The sequence below is a fragment of the Bos javanicus genome, chromosome 28 (genome assembly GCF_032452875.1).
Source record: "Bos javanicus breed banteng chromosome 28, ARS-OSU_banteng_1.0, whole genome shotgun sequence".
In the NCBI taxonomy this organism is placed as follows: domain Eukaryota; kingdom Metazoa; phylum Chordata; class Mammalia; order Artiodactyla; family Bovidae; genus Bos; species Bos javanicus.
Genome location: NC_083895.1, coordinates 30378956 through 30400209, shown reverse-complemented (window position 1 = coordinate 30400209; position 21254 = coordinate 30378956). Strand labels below are relative to the sequence as shown.

At 40.4% G+C, this 21254-nt stretch overlaps 1 protein-coding gene across 3 annotated transcripts; it reads left to right on the top strand.

Annotated features, from left to right (window-relative positions):
• Nucleotides 1–1226: 1226 nt before the first annotated feature.
• Nucleotides 1227–20363, top strand: PLA2G12B (phospholipase A2 group XIIB). Of its 3 annotated transcripts, none has more exons than XM_061405286.1 (4): nucleotides 1227–1706; nucleotides 11320–11396; nucleotides 14958–15123; nucleotides 19941–20363. In XM_061405286.1, exons 1-4 carry the CDS (start codon nucleotides 1496–1498, stop codon nucleotides 20060–20062), a joined length of 576 nt encoding a protein of 191 aa, XP_061261270.1. In that variant the 5' UTR covers nucleotides 1227–1495; the 3' UTR covers nucleotides 20063–20363. The 3 variants fall into 3 exon arrangements, with proteins under 3 accessions (XP_061261270.1, XP_061261269.1, XP_061261268.1); XM_061405285.1 differs by having other exon boundaries at nucleotides 1233–1706; nucleotides 11320–11408; nucleotides 19944–20363; XM_061405284.1 differs by having other exon boundaries at nucleotides 1234–1706; nucleotides 11320–11408.
• The last annotated feature ends 891 nt before the right edge of the window (nucleotides 20364–21254 follow it).

Sequence of the window (21254 nt, the reverse complement as noted above, 5' to 3'; positions counted from 1 at the left end):
TGACATCAAAAATATTTTTGCAATTTATAAGTTTATATTGTTAGTCAGCTATCACTATTACCCAGTATTTATAACACAATAAAACTTTTTTTTTTTTTAAGGAAAAAGCTTTCTATTTTAGGTCCTTTAATGGCAATTTCCCCCTGCTTTTTGAAAAGGAGCTCCACTTTTCATTTTAACTGGTCATGTAGCTGGTTCTGTCTCTCAGCTTTTAGCCTGGATAGCCTGCTTATCTTTGACTGAGTCATTTGGATCTCAGTTTTCTCACCTCTCAAATGGGTATGGTATTTACCTTTCTTTGTAGAATTGATGTGAAATTAAAATACACACACATATATACAATGGCTTTAAAAAATTATAGGTACTTTAAAATATTGGTGACATTGCTGCTGTTCATATGAAATATTTTATAATGAGTACCATTACTGGAGTCTTTAGACAAATACATTTCTTATCTAAAATGAAGAAATTTAATTCACTATTTTCTGTGGAGATTTCCAGACTTTTGACAGAGAAGCAAAATGACTCATTTGATCCATAGTTATTATTTTTTGGCCTAGTGATTTCATGGATAAAATGTATTTCTTCACAGGACTAAAAGCAAAGTATAAACTGAAGATGACACCAGAACACTAGACGTCGGTCAACATTTTTAAAGCCTAAAGTTTCAAATAGTGTTTCTGATAAACTCTTTTAAGCAACTCAATGGAAGGATAAAACTAAGAGTGCTGAGTTCCCCCAGTTCCATCTCAATCTGTATACACCAGATGCAGCTGAGTGTAAATAAAAATACTGCTGTTAAATAAAGAGGCAAAAATGCCCCAGCAGTAGGTTGGCTATGATGAGGAGCTCTGTCAGATTAGAGCACAGAGTCTGAGAGCAAAGCAGGCACTGACATGGAAGGTGGGGTGCTGAATCTGAACCCCCATTCACAGACAGAGCAAACTCTGACAGTACCCAGACCACTGGTACAGATGACACTGTTGACTCACCATCATTGGGGGTTTCCTGAGTCTTTTATACATCTTCCTGTATCTCGCTAAACACCAACTGTAGGTGACTGGCTTGGGGTGTGGCCAGGTCCTTTGTGTCAAGAGGCTGGTCCTGGGGGACCAAACTTGCAACTGATCTGTAGGTTAACCAGCTTGTTTGGGGTAGAATTCCAATTGCTCCACAACGTACGCCTCCAGAAGCTGGCTCACTTCTCTGCTCCAGGGCCGGGGAATCCACTGTGAAGTGTTCGCTCTCTCCCTAGCTGTCCCCCAGATAGGCCCTCCTACTGCCTAACCTTTGCCCTTTCTAATTGCCCTGATCTCATCCTAACCTCCATAGCTGTGTTTAAAGTCCACCTCTGGGGAACACACAGATTGAGCGTTCCAGGTAATCCCTTTTCCAGTCCTGCCTGGCATCTGGCCGGTGGCCTGTGTACCTGGACTTCCTGGGACACTGGCTGGGGGAGTTTGAGGAGGGACCTCAGCACCCACCTGGCTACAGGATGACGTGGGCCATCAGCTTCTTGATTTTGTGGCTCAGCCTGGCTGGTGGCCTGGCTCAGAGTGACACCAGCCCTGACGAAGAGGAATCCTATTCAGACTGGGGCCTTCGGCACATCCGGGGCAGCTTTGAATCTGTCAACAGCTACTTCGATTCCTTTATGGAACTGCTGGGAGGGAAAAATGGAGTCTGTCAGTACAGGTGCCGATACGGTGAGTGCACGGTTTCTCTTCCTGTGAGACTGACGCTGGTGGACCTGTGAACAGCCTGAGCAGGGCCACAATCTGTCATGCACTTTTTCCCTGTTACCCACTTCTTAGAGGGTAGTTGCCAGATTCAGAAAATTAAAATGTAGAATGCCCAGTGAACTCTGAATTTCAAATAAACAACCAATATTTGGTAAAATATTTGAGATATTTGGAACATGCTTATAATGACAAATTACTGATTGTTTATTTGAAATATATATTTCACTGCACTTCCTGTGTTTTATCTGGCAAACCTACTCCAAGGAGTTTTGCAATACTTGTTCCCTGGGGCCATTTTAATGGGTTTGTTTTGAGGCAGATAGATACGTAGGAAAAGGTGGCAAGGGCGAGGAGGAAAATGAATAGGGGATGTCTTTGTGAGATGTTCCTAGGGCTGAAAACTGAAGCTGATCATTCAGGGAAAATTCTGCCAGAAAATTCTGAGCTTCCTCAGTCACTCTGGGCCTAGCTTGGAAATGGATTCTCCTCTCCCCCTAATCCAGTTCACACCTTCCTCCCAACTGTGTCAGTCTCTGATCACTTTGCCTAGCCCATCCTGCCCCCTACCCCACCCCGCACCGAGAGAGCTGTCCCTGCCTCGGTCAGCAATGGCAGGCCTTCCGTGAGCAGGATGGGCATCTGCCAGCCGCCTCTGCCCACAAGGGATCAGGCCCTGAGTGACCACACTGTCCCTCAGGCCTGGTCTTGGATGTGGAACTGAACGGGTAGGAGCACTACCTCATCTGAGTTGTAAAGAGGGTACATGGGAAGCTGGGTGCAGGCCCAGCTGCAAAACAGCAGACCCTGAGGCCCGTTCTTGCTCTCCCCTTACACTGGAATTCAGTGTAATGGGAGCAGAAAGTGGGGCCCTGGACCTTACAGCTGGGAGGCAAGGGGTAACTTCCAAAGAAAATGTTTTTGAAACCACACACAGTCTCCTAATAGCATCCATTTCATTGTTTAGTTTATCAAATGTTTCAGCGTGGGATTAAGAGATGAAAATGGTGATCGAGCCTAGCAGGCAAACACTTGAGAAATATCCTCTCTAGACACAACAGATAAAACTCAGCTTGGAGAGAGACTCAAAAAAGCCACATACTTATTGGACTCAGCCAATGTCTCGCACTCCTTTCTTAACCCTGAGCAGGGGCGATCTCTTCTTATAAACTGGAAAGTGACTAAGAGACTGTGGTTAACACTCCAGAACCAAAATTTGTACAGAATAGAAGCCTTAACCTCAGAGGGAGACAGTGAAAAAAGGAAGCTGCAGCATCTCTGTGAAGATTCCATAGAGTAAACCTGCACTAGATAGGGCCCACCTGGACGGCTAGCCACGTCTTTATCCAAGGTGTGTTGGACAAACGCAGAGGTGCCTTGGCACAGGGACCATGCTCACAGAGTTTGCATGGATGGGGCAGGAAAGGGTTAACTCCAGGTATTTAATAAACATAGGTGCTCCTTCCTAGAGGCAACACAAGACTTATTAAGTCTGTGGTTTAGCAAATAGATAACAGCAGGATTTTTTTCTTCTTCTTCTTTTCTCTTTCTTTAGAAAAACAAGACCCAAACCCTCTTGTCTAGTAAAATGGCATTAAAAGATTTCAGCAAAGTTTGGTTTCAAGTTTCCACCTGGGTCAGTCGATACAGCAATCACTGGCGGGGGTTGGGTGGGGTGGGAATAGTCAACAGAGAGATTACAGGGTCGCAAGTAACTCCAGTTACTCTGCAAAACGGAACCTGTCCAAAGAGGGACCTGAAAACCACATAGGAAAGAGGGGGTTAAGCCTTGTTACCTTTGGAATGCAGAGAGCCAAGAACCTGAAGGCTGCACCCAAACAGTACAATCTTCTCAAGTTGATTGAGAACCAAGCAGGCCTTTGAACAAATAGCATCTAATAACTGACTGTTCTTTTACAGTTTGCTTTGTGACACATTTCTTGGGCAAAACACTTTCTCCAAAGCACTGGCTCCCAAACTTGCCTGTGCTGCAAATCCCCTTAAGGGCTTGTTTAAAAAGACTGCTTCACCCCCACCCCTCAAATACTGGTTGGGTAGGTCTGGGGCGGGGCCAGAAAATCTGCATTTCTAAGAGTTCCCAGGTGATCCTGCTGCTGCTAGGGTCCTGGGATCATACTTTGAGGGAGAAAAAAAAAAAAACTGCTTTAAAAACTGCATTTTTTCCCAGAAGGAACAATTTAGCAACAGTTAGTCTACAAGAAAAACTGCCATTTCATAGGTGCTTATCACTGCTTAAAACAGTGGTTCCTACCTCACTCAGCACTTAGAATCACCTGGGCGGCTTTAAAAAACCCGTGCTGCCCAAATCAATTAAAAGGGAACCTCCTTAGGTTGGACCCAGACATCATTATTTTTAATGTTTCCCAGGTGATTACAAATTGTGGCTACAGTAGACAACACTATTTAAGGGATCATTCTGGAAGCACTTCGGCTCATAGTTGTTCAGACAGGCAATTTGTGCTTGTATCCTGCTAGCTGTCAACACTATTTGCCACACTTCTTCCACCTACAGTTTGTTTTCATGTTAACACACAAAATCTTAATTTACCAAAGGATTGGGTTAAATATAGAGATCCATCACAAATCAAGAGCATACATGGTACGTACACCTGGTTTAAGGAGTCTGCACTAATGGGAACACCCTCTCCCACCGCAGGGATTCTGACTCAGTAGGGCTGTTCTAGGGACAGCACAAATGGTCCTTGAACCAGGCTTTGATGGAAAATCAAGGGTTTGATCTGAGGGTGGAGGTGCAGGACGTCTCATTGCTAGTGACCTTGGACAAGTTACCTAACTTTCTCAACCTTTGTTTCCTCATGTTTATATCTAATGTTAATAATATCTATCTTGCTAGATGGTTATAAGAATTAAAGACACTGTATATAAAGAAGTAGTGCTGTTAGAAAGTGAAAGTCACTCAGTTGTGTCCAACTCTTTGTGATCCCATGGACTGTAACAGCCCACCGGGCTCCTCTGTCCATGGGATTCTCCAGGCCAGAATACTGGAGTGGGTAGCCATTCCCTTCACCAGGGGATCTTCCCAACCCAGGGACTGTACCCCCGTCTCCTGCATTGCAGGCAGATTCTTTACATCTGAACCAAGCTATCAAATGGAGCATGGCAGGTACCAAACAAATTTTATAAATGTTTGAGAAAGATAGTCAACAAGTTAACTATGCAATCAGATTCTTCCGATTCTTTTTGAATACAAAATTAAAAAACACAGAAATCCCAGTGGCTGGAAAACACCCTCTCAGCTCCCGGAAGAAATCATCAAATGATGATTTAGACGTTCTGTGTCTTTATGAAGGTCTCTGGGGCAGAGTTTCTTTGTCTTGTATATCATGATTTAAGATATTCATGCACACTGTCACACTTGGATAAAAGGATAATTTTCTTCTTGGGTTAAGTTCTAGGAAAGCAGGTATCCTTAAACATCAGCGTTCTTATTTTCTAGAGAACTTTTCACCTGTTTGAAATTTTAGAGCAGAATTTTATGAACCTGTGAGTTTGTGTATTTTTCCAGGCAAAGAATTCACAGCCTTCATCAGATTCTTAGAGGATGTATAGCCCAAAAAAAGGAAAGAGCTACTGACTTAGAGGGCAAAGGTTGTTCTCAGGAAAAATGATGAACTGTCAAGGTTTGCCAGGATGGGGGGCCAGTGGTTCCTGGGACGAAGGACTTTAAATACTGAAACAGGGATTGTCCCAGACAAATCTCTGGGACAAGTCGCTCACTTGACCTCATACAGTAACTGAATCTGTTTTAGCGACTGGAATAGAGTTTACTGCTTCAGTTAAATTGCCACAGTTCTGTTTTGCCCCCTTGCTGTGTTCCTCATGCTGTGTTTGAGGGTTTCTGGCAGGAAGCAAAATGTGCACTTCAAATTCGGCACTCTGACCACTAGGTCGACCCCTAATGGAGCACAGAACTGCCTCCGCTGGAACCAGCTGCGTGGGGAGAAAGTACACACCCTCCCGTGTGGCTTAACCCTTGACCTGGGTGATAAAACCCAGACATTTTTACTGTGACAGGGAGAAAAACTGGTTGGGCCCAGAAGAGAGTGGACCTGTCTGCTGGTAGAACTCTCATTTCATGCCTAACTCCCTTGTTTGTCTTTTCAGTGTTCTGTGGTGTTTCACTTTAGTCAGATGTTTTAAATTTCCACAAGTCTATCGGTACTTCCTTTATATCTTCTGCATTTTTTGTCTTGCTTAAAGGACCATCCTCACATCAAGATCGAAACAGTTTTTGGCTCGTTTTTCTGTGACAGCATCTGCGGCTAATATACATAATGAATGAGTGTTGCGGTGTTCTGAAAATAATTTTTATGAGCACTAAAATTTTAATTTCAAGTTTAATACGTCACAAAATATTATCCTTGTTTTGACTTTTCCCCCAACCATTTAAAAATATAAAAATTATTTTTATCTGGCAGGTTATACAAGAACAGGCTGGACTTGGACCAGTGTTCGCTAAGCTGACCCAGATCAGGTGGTCAGCCTCTCACTCCTATAAGTAGCCAAAACCCAAAAATAAACCTAATTTGTGACATCGTGCATAACTGATGCCTAGACTCGAAACATCAAACTGAAAAGACGCAACACAACTCAAATCTGCTCCAACTGTAACATGAGGATCTGGGACATAATTTCTGTCTGGACTCAAACCATCACCTTTTTTCTTAGAATTTTTATTTCAAACTTCATTCCTCAATAGACTTTCTGCAACTATCATGAAACATTAAATACAGTAAAAGTAACTGTCATCAACAGCAGGCCAGATAGGACGTGTCTGTAATTGGTGACCCATTATCTTTCAAACTGGGAGTTTTATCTTCTGTGAGTTATTAAGTCCAAAAAAGGCAGAGGGTAACTCAGGAAACTGGACTGAGTCTGCTGCAAAAACCCTTGATCAGAAAAAGAGTTAAATTTCACCATCAAATTTAGACATTTGTTTGTTTACTGAAAACTTCCCCCTGATTTCTATAAACCTAGTATAAGTAGAACATTTGTAAAATAACAACCCAAAGAAGAAATAAAATCACCATAGTCTCACTTCCGAGAGATAATACACATTTAATTGTGTGATTATTTCCATATGTATAATTTGATTACTAGTATTATTTAATACACTTTACCCATTCCCCTCCTCCCAGTGCAACACACACACACGTTAGTAGAGTATCAATACTAAGTTATATTTCTCAAGGCCTTTGAAAAGTAATGGAAGAATCACTGGTGGGCTGGCAGACTCCATCAACGAGTACAGGACACTTCCATTACAAATAATAAGAAAGGCTGAGTGGGAATTAAATATTAAAACAAATACATATACACTCAAGCTAGAATGAAATAAAGGGAAACCTTCAAGTTCCTGAAATGAAGAGGAAACACAAAACCAAAGGGGGCGCAGGAGCTTATGCTGCTGTGGTCCTTGGAGGCGTCAGTCTGGAACATTATATACAGATTCCATGGGCTGAGGAATGTGCTTTAATGCTCATACAGAGAGAGGAGAAGAACTGTAAGATTTGGGAAGTTGGAATTGAACAGTTTGCAGAAAGTTTAGAGCCTGGGAAACTGTCTAGTCTGTTTAAAAGGGATTTGAAGTAGCAAGGAAGCTTTCTATCCACCTGGGAGTGGGGCCTGGAGGAAGAATAAATACCCACTAAAAAATCACTACCTGAAGCATATTCTATATACAGATGAGGAATCTGAATCTCTTTAGTTGGCCTGGTGTGAATATCCCAAGCTGAGACATTAACAAATACCTGTGTGTCTCAATTATCCTCAGTCTCCTGGAGCCACAGCAAATCCTACTAGGGACTACTCTACAGTATGTGACTCAGGGCACAGGAATTCTTTTAGAAAAACAAGCCCTTCTGAAAACAACTACATACCATTTGAAAAGATAATCCACCATGAGGGAGAGTCAGTGGACATTAAAAAATGAAAGGGCATCCCAAGGATTGGAGATAAAAAACCATAACATTTGAAATTATTAAAAATATGAAAGAAAGGATAGAAAATGTAATTAGAAAATAAAGAAAATGGATATGTAGATTTGAAAGATTTAAATAGAACTCACAGAAATAAAAATTATAGTCATCGGAAGAAAACAATTCAGTGGATGGGTTACATATCAGATAATCTAACAGCTAGTCAACCTACAGATAATTAGTAAAGTAGAAAATAAATTTGATGAAGCTAATAAAAATTCAGTACAGAGAGAAAAATAGGGAAAATATAAAAAAGAGATTAAGATACAAGAAGGACAGGATCAAAAAGATTCACCATTCAGTAGAAAGAGTCCCAGAAGGAGAAATTATAGAGAATGAAGAAACTTAAAAATTCAGACAAGGGCTGTGAATTCTCCAGAGGTGAAAGACCCAAAGCCTTCAGATTGTTCCAGATACATAGACCACTTACAGATACACTCTAGTGAAATTGTGAGGATTGAAGAAATTGGAACTTTTGTATATTTCTGGTGGAAATACAAAATAGTACAGCTGCTGAAAAAAGCAGGCTGATAGTTCCTCAAAAAGTTAAACAGAATTACTATATGACCCAGAAATTCCACTCCTTAGCTATATATACACAAAAGAACTGAAAACAGATATTCAAACCAACACTTGTTATACAGTTGATCATAGCAGCACTATTCACAAATAGCCAAAAAAATGGAAACAAACACCATGTCTATTAATGGTGGATGAATAAACAAACTGTAGTAGATCCAGAGAATGGAAGATTATTCATACATAGAAAGGAGTAAGTGCTGGTACATGCTACAACATGGATGAACATGAAAGATGGAGATTTTTCTAAAAATGGGTCTTGGGTTTCTTTCTGGGATAATAAAAATGTTCTAAAATTAGATTGTGGTGATGGTCTAACAGCTAAAACCCACTGAATTACATTAAATGAGGGAATGTATAATATGTGAATTTTATTTCAATAAAGCTGTTGTAGAAAAAGATGTAATGAAAAGAGATTCAAATCATAATGGCAACTGCAATAGTTAAGTATTGCTGAGAAACAAGTGACCCCCAAACTTAGCAGCTAAAATTAACAAACATTTATTGTATCACACAGGGTGAGGGATCTAGACGCTCTTCTGGGTAGTTCTGGCTCTGAGTTTCTAATAAGGGTTCTACTCACACTGCCTGTTGATACTACAGTCTCTGAAGATATGACTGAAGCTGGAGATCTCCTTCCAAACTCATGTGGCTGTTAGCAGGAGGCTTTAGTTCTTTGCCACATGGGCCTTTCCATGACAGAAGTTGTAGTCTTTTATAATGTAATTTTGGAAGCCACATACCTCCATTTCTGCCATATTCTGTTGGTCACACAGACCAACCATAGGACAGTACACACGGGTATAAATACACCAGGACAGGGATCACTGAGGGCTATCTTGAACCCCGTCTTATAAACATGTACCACAGTAACAAATACCCAAACAGACTATGGCAGAAACTGCTTATTGTCCCCATTTTTTCTACATTTATAAGCCCTCCTTCCAACTTCAAGCTGGGCTCATGGCTGCCTCCATTGAAAAAAAAAAAAAAACTTCATTTCCTAGCCCACTTTTGCAAGTAGGTGTTGCCATATGATAACTCTTTGTGACCCCACAGACTGTAGCCTACCAGGCTTCTCCATCCATGGAATTTTCCAGGCAAGAGTACTGGATTGGGTTGCCATTTTCTTCTCCAGGGGATCTTCTCGACCCAGGGATCGAACCTGGGTCTCCCTCACTGTAGGCAGATGCTTTCACCATCTGAGCCAGGGAACTCCAAAGGGAAGTAAGAGGAAGTGATGTGTGTAACATTCTGGAATGGATTTATTAAAGAGAGGGGCTCTGACCTTTTTACCTCCTTCTTCCATTCTGCTATTTGTAATATGGATGTGTTGGCTGAAGCACCATCTTGGATCATGAGACCCAGGGCTACATTCCAGGGCTAGTAGAGCAGAAGATTAGAAGTAGCCTCGGTTCCAGAAAAGGGCAGACATCATTCCAGCCTTCTGAGTCTTAATTTTTAGATCCTGATATTCTTAAAATATTCTGTTTAAGCATCTGAATAATATAGTTTGTAGGAGATATAATAAACATATGGAGTAAATTATAACACTCTATTGAAAGATATAAAGAAAGATCTAAGTAAGTGGAAAGCTATATTAGGCTCATGTCTGGAAATTTAGAATATTCTGAGAAATTCAGTTGTCTCCAAATTAATCTGTAAGTTCAATGTATTTTCAATAAAAATCCTGATGATGTCTCTTGTAGAGTGTAATAAGTGGACTCTCAAATTCGTATGCAAGAGTAAATGTCCAAGAGTAATCAGACAATTTTTAAGAATAAAAGGAGGGAGAGCTTTAAAGCATAGACTTAGCGTCTAAAACTTAAAACAGAAAGATGGGGTATAAAGAGACTTCAACTATAACATTTAATTAAGCATAAAAAATATTTATAGCAAGTTTGGCAACATTGACATGCATTTTCTCTGTGTAGTGGGTACATAGGTATTTGTTTCTCTGACTTTAGTTTTGAAATAGTTCATAATACAAAATAGTTAAGAATAAAATACCTGATAGGAGAAAACTATAGAAGAGAAAGAAGAAATGCCCTGTGTCTCACTTGGAGGATTAATTCTTGGCTTATTTCCTCTGTCTTTTGCTATGTCTTGCATCTCCTATAAGATGCAGAGGAATGAGGGGAAAGAGCATGGGTTTTGGAGATAAACAGGAAAGCTGGATTTATATCCCAATTCCTCCCACTTTCTATATGACTCAGGCAAGTCACTAAATCTCTTAGTCCCATATTTCTTATCTGGATAATGGCATAGAAATACTCACTGCAGATGACTGTTCTGAGGTCATCTAAGGTCAAGGTTATCTTTATCTATAATGACTACCCTTGATACACTGACAAGGCTTCTCTGTATGTATTTGCAAGACTATAAAATAACCCAAAAGCCATGGAGGAGAAACCAAGCGATCCAAAGCTTTTCAGATAGTTTTGCCTTAGTTCTATGACACAAACAACTACAATATTGCATAGGCATGTTTTCTCTGTATTTTGGTAAATAATGCTTTGCCTACATTTATGGAATCTTGCAAAATTTCCTTCAAGTTATTCTAAAAATGTTTGTGGTATTATTTTAATTCTGATCCCTTAGTGTATGATCAGGCGGTGGTCTTTGTGCATAGTATGTGGTCTTACAGTGGATAGAAGAATGAGAGGCCTCAAGTTTTAGTTTGGTTTTGCCATGGTGACCTTGAAGATAAGGTCACCCATGTAAGAAATGTTAGAATTGTTAGTAAATAAATGCTCATAAAACTCTTCAAGATTGGGAGAAAAATGCCAGTCTGGTCTGGAGATGATTATCTTTTTATGATATCATCACCGTCATCACCACCTAATTTAAGTCGGTGATGAGCTGTGACTTTTAAAGGAAAAGTTGAATATACTTTTAGACAATATTTATTTGATGAATGTTTCCAAATGCTTCATTTCTAAACACTTCTTCCTGCTTCTTTCCTCTCTTTCCCCTGCTAGGAAAGGCACCAATGCCCAGACCTGGCTACAAGCCTCAGGAGCCCAATGGCTGCAGCTCCTATTTCCTGGGTCTGAAGGTACCAGAAAGAGTATGTACACCACCATTGTTTTCTTAGTTGACTGGTTTTGACTAAGACTAATCTAAGAGGTCCCTCTGATGGAATTCATCACTTATGGAATATGGTTGAGCAATATAACTAGTATTTTGAACTGGATACAGAGAAAAGGAGATAGTTTTCAAAGAAAGCATCTGATTTCCTTTTCTCAGATGCAGCTGTCCCTCAGATTAGCCATTGGGTAGTGAACTTTGAAGTCACCAGTGCAAACATCAGCTGAGCCTTAGCGAACCAAGCATAACTTAATTTGAAATAAATCAGACAAGTGTGACTTCTTTAAATTGGTGAGACTTTCTAGAGATGTACTGGAGCAAGCTGGTACTGACCAGTGAGGGCTGATTGCTGTATCCTCAGGACTTTTGCCAAGTGGCTGACTTCATGTCTGAACTGTTAAATCAATTATGTTTGGAGTATTAGCATCATAGAAATCTACACACACACACACACATATCGTCCCCTGCCAACCAGCTGCCGGCTAAAACATTTTTCATTTTGCAACTGACTATTTCTCAAACTATCACACACACACAGAAGTCGCTCAGTCGTGTCTGACTCTTTGCAACCCATGGATTGTAGCCCACCAGGCTCCTCGGTCCATGGGATTTTCCAGGCATGAATACTGGAGTGGGTTGCCATTTCCTTCTCTCAAACTATCAGCTTCCTCTAAAAACAAGTAATAATTATTTAAAGACCTCTCAGAAACCCTTTTACATTTTTCACTTTAGAAAAGAAGCTTCATGTAAAAAATTGGTAGAAGGATTTCATATCTTGTTTTGGATTCTAAGCTGGTCCTACTCGTGTGTGTTCTTGCCCCGAGTGTTCACAGTTATCAGAACCAGTGTGTTTTCCTTTGTGGAAGCTCTCAATGACCTTTTATATATTCCACAGACACAGAGTCTGCCTGGTTGATCGTGTGGATTTAATCTGCAGCTTGTACAGCTGGTGGGAAGGTTTTGGGTCTTCTTCCTTAGCCACACTGCCTCTGGGTTTCAATTGTGGTTTGATTTCTACTTCTACATGTGGGTCATCCACTGGGGTTTGCTCCTGAGGCTGCCCTGGAGGACTTGGGTCTGCCCCTGTGAGGGCCAGGTGTGGAGGTGGTGCAGCTGGTTGGGTTGCAGGGGTTCTGGCAGCTCCAGGTCCTCAGGGGAGTTGGAGGCTAGGGCAGCAGGAAATATAGTGCTCCAGAAGGGTATGGCAACCAATATTCTTGGCTGGAGATCCCCCTCCCTGACAGAGAAGCCTGGCAGGCCACAGTCTACAGGGTCGCAGAGAGTCAGACACAACCAAAGTGACCCTGTGCGCACAGACGCAAGACTCTTTTTTCCTGCGGCAGCTCTGCCCCACTGACAGTTGAGGATGAAAGTGGTGCAGCTGCTTGGCTTGTGGGGACCCTGGCGGCGCCAAGTGTGCAAGGACACAGACTGCCTCCGCTGCAGGAGTTGAGGCCCTATCAGAATCTTTTTTCGAGCCTCTTGTTGCTGGCATCAGAAGGCCTCTTTGGCCAGACTTTCTCCGTAGCACTGCCTGTTCAGGGACTTAGAGGGCTCCCTTGCCTGGGGTCCTTCTCTGTTGTGCGGTGCATCAGGCACATAGAGGGGCATCCCTGGCTGGGGTCCTACTCTGTAGTTCTGTGCATCAGTCACTTAAAGGAGCACCCTGGGTGGGGTCCTACTCTGTCGTTCAGTGCATCAAGCGTTTGATGGGCCAGCCTCTTTGTTCAGCTACCGATGCTGGTGTGTGGGGAGAAGCTATGGTGATGGCGCCACCCCCTCCACATGACTCAGCAGTATCGCCTTGCTTCCATGGCTGCCTGGCTTTCCTCCACAGGCATTTCCCAGCACAGTCTCCTTCCTCACATCCGCCCCCCACCCGCTACCCTCATCTGTCTCTCCGAGGTCAACAGCGGCCCTCGCCTGGTATTGCTCCACAATCTCTAAACTCCAGCTCCCAGCTGTTACGCCTTCCAGGGTACCAGCATCCCTGTCTGTGGTATGTACGGCTGCCGCAAGGACTGTCTGATTGTCATCCCCTTTAGGCTGCCACAGATCAGTTGTTTCACTCTAAGCCTTAAATGTTTCTCCTATGACTCAGGCAATTGCCCTGATGTGGGGATTGGATCCCTGCTTCAGTTCCCCCATTGGCCAAGGGCAGGTCAGTCCTACCAACTTTTCCCCCTAGTTCCTTCGTCCTACGGATTTTTGCGTGGTTCTATATATTCTTTTCCACTGGTCAGGTACTCCTGTCTGCTCTCAGCTGGTGTTCTGCATGCATCTCTGTGTCTGAAGGTGTGTTCCTGATGTAATCGTGGAGAGAGATGTACTCCACGTCCACCTACTCCTTCACCATCTCGTTCTCCTCTGATTACTTCTCTTTAATCACTTATTGTACCATGTCCCTTCCCTCTTCAAGTACATGCAAGCTAAGTTGCTTCCGTCATGTCTGATTCTTTGTGACACTATGGACTGTAGCCCACCAGGCTTCTCTGTTTATGGGATTCTCCAGGCAAGAATACACGAATGGGTTGCCATGACCTCTTCCAAGGGATCTTCCCAACCCAGGGATGGAACCTACATCTTTTATGTCTCTGGCATTGGCGGGCAGGTTCTTTACCATTATGCCATCTGGGAAGCCCAATCAAATCTAACTTGTTACTTTGGAAGTCAAGGCCAGCTATCAACTTGTCTTTCTCCCTAATTAAAAAGTACATATAATAAAAATTATATATCACACTGATAAGACCCTTGAATGACTAAACTAACTGGTTGATTTGCTTATGTATGATTTGCTTATTACTTCCTTTCTTTACTTGTTATATCTTAAGTATACCATCATCTAATAATCCTCTACAAAAGTTCCCATTTGATATCTCTGTGTGTGGAAGTCTATGAACTTAGTTTATGACAGATTTATAATTGCTTATAGGACACTTTATAAATGTGTATGTGTATATATATGTTAGATGTTGTTTGATCGTAGTCCCCTTGTGGTCAGGAACTGTGTTCTATACCCTACTCTGTTCCCCAACACATTACAAACAGATACACACACTTAAAACAGCGCTGCATGGAATGGGTCCCTGCAAAATCCTGGTGACCTCTTTGTAAACTAAGGCTTAACTTTTCATACTTCTGAGCCTTGGAATCTTTGGTTAAAAAAAAAAAAAATCTCACAAAGTAAAGGTTTTAGTTGAATTTGAAAGTATTGAAGCTCTGCCCTCTTGCACTCACTTTCTGATTTTCTATTTTTAGCTCCCTAATGGCCTGTGAATTTGAAAACTACTAAAATCTAAAAGAAAAAGTAGAAAAAGGGGCCATTCAAAGTTATTAAACTTATGACTAGATCATGATCAAAACTTAGCATGCTGTGACTGTCTACTTGATGTATTCTTTCCAGTCATCTGGTGCTTCTGATCTGAATCTGTAACAGGAATTTGAGAACAAGGTAGGGAAGGTTGCCTAAGGTCCTTGGTCTAAACGTGGCATTTTCTTCCTTCTCTTTTCTTCCTTCACTTTTCTCCAGATGGACTTGGGCATTCCAGCAATGACCAAGTGCTGCAACCAGCTGGACGTCTGTTACGACACTTGTGGTGCCAACAAGTATCGCTGTGATGCAAAATTCCGATGGTGTCTCCACTCTATCTGCTCTGACCTTAAACGGAGTTTGGGCTTTGTCTCCAATGTGGAAGGTAGGTATCTTAAGTGCATTGACCTGTGAGCGGAGAGTTTGGTGCCTATTTTCACACAGAAATGTAATCAGAGCCCCTTTACTCAAAGAGACCATCAGAGTTCACTGATCTTTCTTTATAGAACTCTGTGACCAATGAAGCAAGGGGGAAGGGAGACTCTGGGCAATCCTTCACTAAAGTTCTTGCTGTCCTGCCCAGGAGCTGCTGGCGCCACTCCTGATGGACAGGGCCACACCAAAGCCTTCCCAGAAGATAAAAATCTATCCTCTAAGACCAGAGCAAGAGTAGCCCAACTGGCTTTCATTATCCATTCCACTGTTAAATAATTTTCCATATCAGGAATTATTCTGTATAGGTCTATGGGGTTGGGTTGAAGCTTTTTTTTGTTGTTGTTCTCAGTAAGAGAAAGAATTTTTAAAAACCTATCTTCTTCTTGTGTAAAGTTCTCTATATCCTTGAGGATAATTATTTTAAAACGACTGCTTAGCTGCCTAACTTCTAGCAGTGATTCTATAATTTCTTTTTCCTAATTTATCTTAGGAAAATTGTAATTCTTTAGTTTCTGAAGCCTGAACAATATATCCAAGTTATTACTGTTACATACTTTTAGATGGTAAAGTTTGAAATTCAGGCTTATGAAGAGCTGGCTTTATGCTACTGGGAAAGTCAGCCGCAGGAAGAATCTTGGCTCCTGTTGTTCTAATGTGCACAGACTTGAAAATATGAATAATTAATGAGGCTCTGTAAATGGGAGCATCCTTCTATCTGAACCTATAAAAGGTGAAAAATGCCTGCTGCTAATCTAGGGTCAGGTCAAGTTACTCCCCACAATAAATTTTAGAACAATTTCATCACTCCACAAAGAAATCCCAGAGCCATTAGCAGTCTCACCACAATGTTCCCCTGTCTAGTGCTAGGCAACCATTAGTCTTCTGTCTCTATAAATTTGCTATTCTAGACAATTCATATAAATGGAATGACAAATATGTGGTCTTCTGTGACTGGATTCTTTCATTTTGGTAAGGTTTATCCATATTGTAGTGTGCATTAGTATTTCATTCCTTTTTAATTGCTGAATAATATTCCATTATATGGATAAAACAATTTTTTTTTTTCCCATCAATTGATGGACATTTGGTTTGTCTCTGCTTTGGACTATTATGAATAATTCTGGTATGAACATTTATTTACAAGTATTTGTGGTGACATGTTTTCAATTGTCTTGGATATATATCTAGGAGGGGAATTTCTAGGTTATTTGGTAAGTTTGTGACAAATTGATTTCCAAAATAGCTACCCCATTTCACATTCCCACCAGCAATATATTAAGGCTCCAATTTCTCCACATCCTTGCCAACATCTGTTATTATCTATCTATTTATTATAGACCCTATTGGGTGTGAAGTTATATCTCATTGTGGTTTTGATTTACATTTCCCTGTGGGCTAATGATATTGGGCATCTTTTCATGTGCTTATTAGCCATTAAATAATTGCTTTGGAGAAATGTCTATTCATTTGCCCCCCTTAAAATTGGGCTCTCTTTTTATTATTGAGTCATAAGACTTTTTTATATATTCTGGATGTAAATCCTTTAACAGAGGTATGACTTGCAAATGCTTTCTCTCATTTTATGGGTTGACTTTTAACTTTCCTGATGATATAATTTGTAGTGCAGAAGTTTTACATTTTGCTTAAGTCCGTTTTTATCTTTTAAATTTCTTGATGTCTTTCTTGGTGTCTTTTGATGTCATATGTAATAGGGCTTTGCCGAACTCAAAGTCACTATGTTTTCTTCTAAAAGTTTTGTTTTAGCTCATATATTTAGATCTATGATCCATTTTAGTTAATTTTTCTGTATGGTGCAAGAAAGAGATCCAGCTTCCTTCTTTTGTATATAGATATACGCCATTTGTTAAATAAAAGACTATTCTTTTCCACCACTTGTTCCTGCACCATTTGTTGAAAGAGACTATTCTTTCCCACATGAAATTGTTTTTGTACCCTTGTCAAAAAAATCAGTTTGTCATAATTGCAGTGTTTATTTCGAGACTTTCAATTCAATTCTATTCTATTGATCTATGCCAGTCCCACACTGTTTTTATTACTGTAATTTTGTAGTAAAATCTGAAATCAAGAAGTGTCCTTCAACCTTGTCTTTTTCAAGACTTTTTCAGATATTCTGTATCTCTTTCATTTCCACATGAATTTTAGGTTCAATTTGTCAGTTAGGTGAAATTTTGATAAGACTTTTGTTGGCTCTGTAGATCCATTTGAGGAATATTGCCATCTTAAAATTATGGTTTCTGACCACTGAACATGGATGTATTTCCACTTATTTGGGTCTATTTTAATTTTTTAAAAAACTTTTTATTTTATTTTGGAGTATTATTGATTAACAATGTTGTGCTAGTTTCAAGTGTACAACAAAGTGATTCAGTTATACATATACATTTATCTTTCTTTTCAAATTATTTTCCCAATCAGGTTGTTACAAAATATAGAGCAGAGTTCCCTGTTGGTACCTGAGTGACAGGAGGTCCTTGTTGGTTATCCATTTTAAATATGGCAGTGTGGACATGTCAATCCCAAACTCCCTAACTACCCCTCCTAGCAGTTCTATTAATAAGAGGAAAGTTCATAGCAATAAACTTCAACATCAAGAAATAAGAACGATCTCACATCAACAACCTAACTTTACATCCCAAAGAACTCTTAAGAGAAAAGCAAATGAACTCCAAAGAGTGTAGAAGGAAGGAAGGAAGAAAGATCAGAGTGGAAATAAATGAAATGAAGACTAAAAGGACAATAGAAAAGATCAATTAAATTAGGAGGTTTTCTTTAAAAAGACAAAATAGACAAAACTTTAGCTACATTTGCCAAGAAAAAAAAGAGGATGAAAATAAAATCAGAAATAAAAGAGAAAACATTAAAACTAATATCACAGAAATATAAAGGACCATGAGAATCTACTATGAAAAATTACACACCAACAAGTTAGACAACCTAGAAGAAACAGATGAATTCCTCAAAACAAACAATCTATCAGGAATGAATCATGGGGACATAGAAAAATTTGAACAGAACTGTTACTAGTAAGGAGAATGAATCAGTAATCAAAAATCTCCCAACAAACAAAAAATTTAGGATCAGATGGTTTCACTTTTTTTTAAAAGGTGGAAAATTTCTATACATGTTAATTTAATTAGAGATAAATTTTACGTGAAGTTAACAAAAACATCAAATTTCAAAAAAATTATTAATAAGCATTATTTCTTAAGAGAAGTCATTGAAATTTATAAAAAATATTATTAAAAGACATGAAAAACTTGCATCGTTATTTTGAAATTGATGCTTCAAATTTAGCCAAGAACATTATTCTCTACCATTTCTTTTCTCATCTCTGATTTCTGTTGTTGTATCTGTTCCATGTGATACAGAAAGTGTCTAACCCAAAAGATCTGGGTTATTAAAACTCTGCACATTCCCAAGAAATGGCTATTTTCTAGCCATGCTAGCTGATGACTAGCCCTTCATCAGCTCTGGGGAAGTGAACTCTTAGAAAATTCTGACTGATGAGATGTTGTGGATGCCCAAGATCTTGAGCCACACTATACCAGTTGGTCTAGATGGCTTATACAATCATGTATTTTATGGTGAATAACCTGCTTTCCTTCTGGGGGTCTGGGAGTACCAGTGACTGAAATCAGTCACATAAGCACCATATGCCTATGTAACTGATGCCCAATAAAATCCCTGGACTCTAGATTCAGGTGAGGTTCCTGTTTGGATAGCTTCACTTTTAAAGTGGCTTCAACATTCAAAGAAAAATTAATCAGCTATTTAAGCGGCTTCAACATTTAAAGAAGAATTAATACCAATCCTTCTCTCCTCTGTCTATGGAATACTCCAGGCAAGAATACTAGAGTGGGTATTCACTTCTCCGGGGAATCTTTCCAACCCAAGGATTGAACCTGGGTCTCTCTCATTGCAGGCAGATTCTTTACCATCCAAGCCATCAGGGAAGCCCCCTCAGTCTTTCAAAAAGTTGAAGACAGGACTTCCCTGGTGGTTCAGTGGTTAAGACTCTGTGCTCCCAATGCAGGGAGCCCAGGTTTGATCCCTGGTCAAGGGAACTAGACTCCACATGCTCCAACTAAGAGCCCATAAGCTGCAACTAAAGATCCTGGATGTGGCAGTGAAGACTCTGCAAGCTGCAACTAAGACTGGGAACAGTCAAACTGAAAAAAAAAAAAAAAGATTGAAGAGGAGGGAAAACTTCCAAACAAGTCTTGTGAGGCCAGCCTTACCTATGCCAAAACCAGACAAGAACACCATACACACACACAAATTTACAGGCCAGTATCCCTGATGAATACAGATGCACAAATCTTTCACAAAATATTAGTAACTAGGTAATAAATAACTAGGTTATTTATCCCACACTTGAATAGGGAAAGCTATAGGAAACATAGCAATGTTATTTGAGTCCTCTGGAAAAAAAATGTAATTTTCCATGGAGTGAGCATAGTGATGTGGGAGATTCTGATTGCTAGTCATGGTTTTGACCTGGAGGCCCCATAAAAGGAGAGCATCTCAAAGTGTGTTCTGCTTTATTAGATTGGATAGAAGCTTCTCTGAAAAAGCTTCTCATAAATCTTTTTTTTTTTTCCTTTTAATTCTGTATTTGGGTCACTGCTTCTAACTTTCCTCTGGGTATCATGTTATCCTTGGAAATACACTGCCTCTTCAAAATTACTCAACTACTTGCAGTAGTCTTGTATATTAACCCTTATATTTCTCTTAATCTTTTTCAAGTAGCCTGTGATTCCCTGGCTGATACTGTGTTCAACACTGTATGGACTTTGGGCTGCCGGCCCTTTATGAACAGTCAGCGGGCAGCCTGCATCTGTGCAGAAGAGGAGAAAGAAGAGTTGTGAGGAAGAGGTGATTCCTTCCCCATTTTGAGTGATGCCACTCAAAGCTGTCGGTCTGGGAGATGCTAGTATGGCAGATGTACCTCATCCTTTTTCCCAAAAGTTTGGATACCACAAAGCACAGAAAGGAACACTATTTTACAGCTGAAAGTGAGTCTTGACCTTTGAAAAGGAGGATTGGAAAAAAGACAGAGTGATTTGAAAACTACTCTTCACTTTAACACCAATCTCCCCAACCAGGACATATTTGCCTGGAAATTCAGTGCTTACTTTGAAGACTAAAATAAAGACTAAAATACTGGAATTCTTGGAATTGATAATTATATTAATAAGTGAAATTTTGGAGAGTCCAACCATTCGAGAGGCAATGACTTTCCTCTGGTCCATGTTTCAGTTGCTAATAAGCATCTCACATATTATATAGATTTTAGAAAATTTGAAAAGAGATGAATGAATTCCACTATCACCAACGAGCTTCCATTTCACTTAGAAGAGAACAGAACCCAACCTGGTAAGTTCCTCCAGCGACAACAATTATAATCACTGGTGCTGAAGAGTTAAGAACAAGACAAGGTCAGAGACTTACTTGATTAAAGCCTGTGGAGGTGCAGGTCAGACAGAGTGGGGTCTCTGGGGTTCCATTTTTTTCCTTCATTGAACTAGTCCTGTTGAAATTCCCAATTACTAAGCGGTGTTAGTGTCATGTTAAGATCTGAGAAGCATTTGGTAAAAACTGCTACTGAAGACAGCTAGGAAAAGTCCGTAGAAACTGAAGGGAGCGAGAGACAGTTCTGATTGCAGATTAGAATCACTTGATGAGTATTAAAAACACTGGTTCTCAGCACCGATTGTAGATTAGAATCACCTGAGGAGTATTAAAACCCTAAAGAACCTCTGGGGGCTGGTGCCTACATATTGGTATTTTAGAAACACTCCCCAATGATTCTGATGCACTGTGAGGCCTGAGGACCACTGAAGTCAGGGACTGACAAAGGTCTGGGCCATATCAGGCTTAGCGCCTGTTTGGGTAAAGTTCCAGCTGTTCCTGTGCTAGGACAGCTGAGCTGAGTAGTTGTGGCAGGGCCTGTATGAGCCAGGAAGCCTAAACTAGTTACCTTCAGCCCTTTACAGAAAAAGTTTGCCAACCCCTGATTTAGATTGTTTTCTCCTTTTTCTTCCTTTTGTTCATGTTACT

Excerpts from the sequence above, each read along its gene's own strand:
- PLA2G12B (XM_061405284.1), top strand. The coding sequence starts at position 1,496 with ATGACGTGGGCCATCAGCTTCTTGATTTTGTGGCTCAGCCTGGCTGGT. Across the intron at positions 1,707-11,319 it reads TCAGTACAGGTGCCGATACG|GAAAGGCACCAATGCCCAGA; the intron begins GTGAGTGCACGG and ends TTCCCCTGCTAG. Across the intron at positions 15,124-19,940 it reads CTTTGTCTCCAATGTGGAAG|TAGCCTGTGATTCCCTGGCT; the intron begins GTAGGTATCTTA and ends ATCTTTTTCAAG.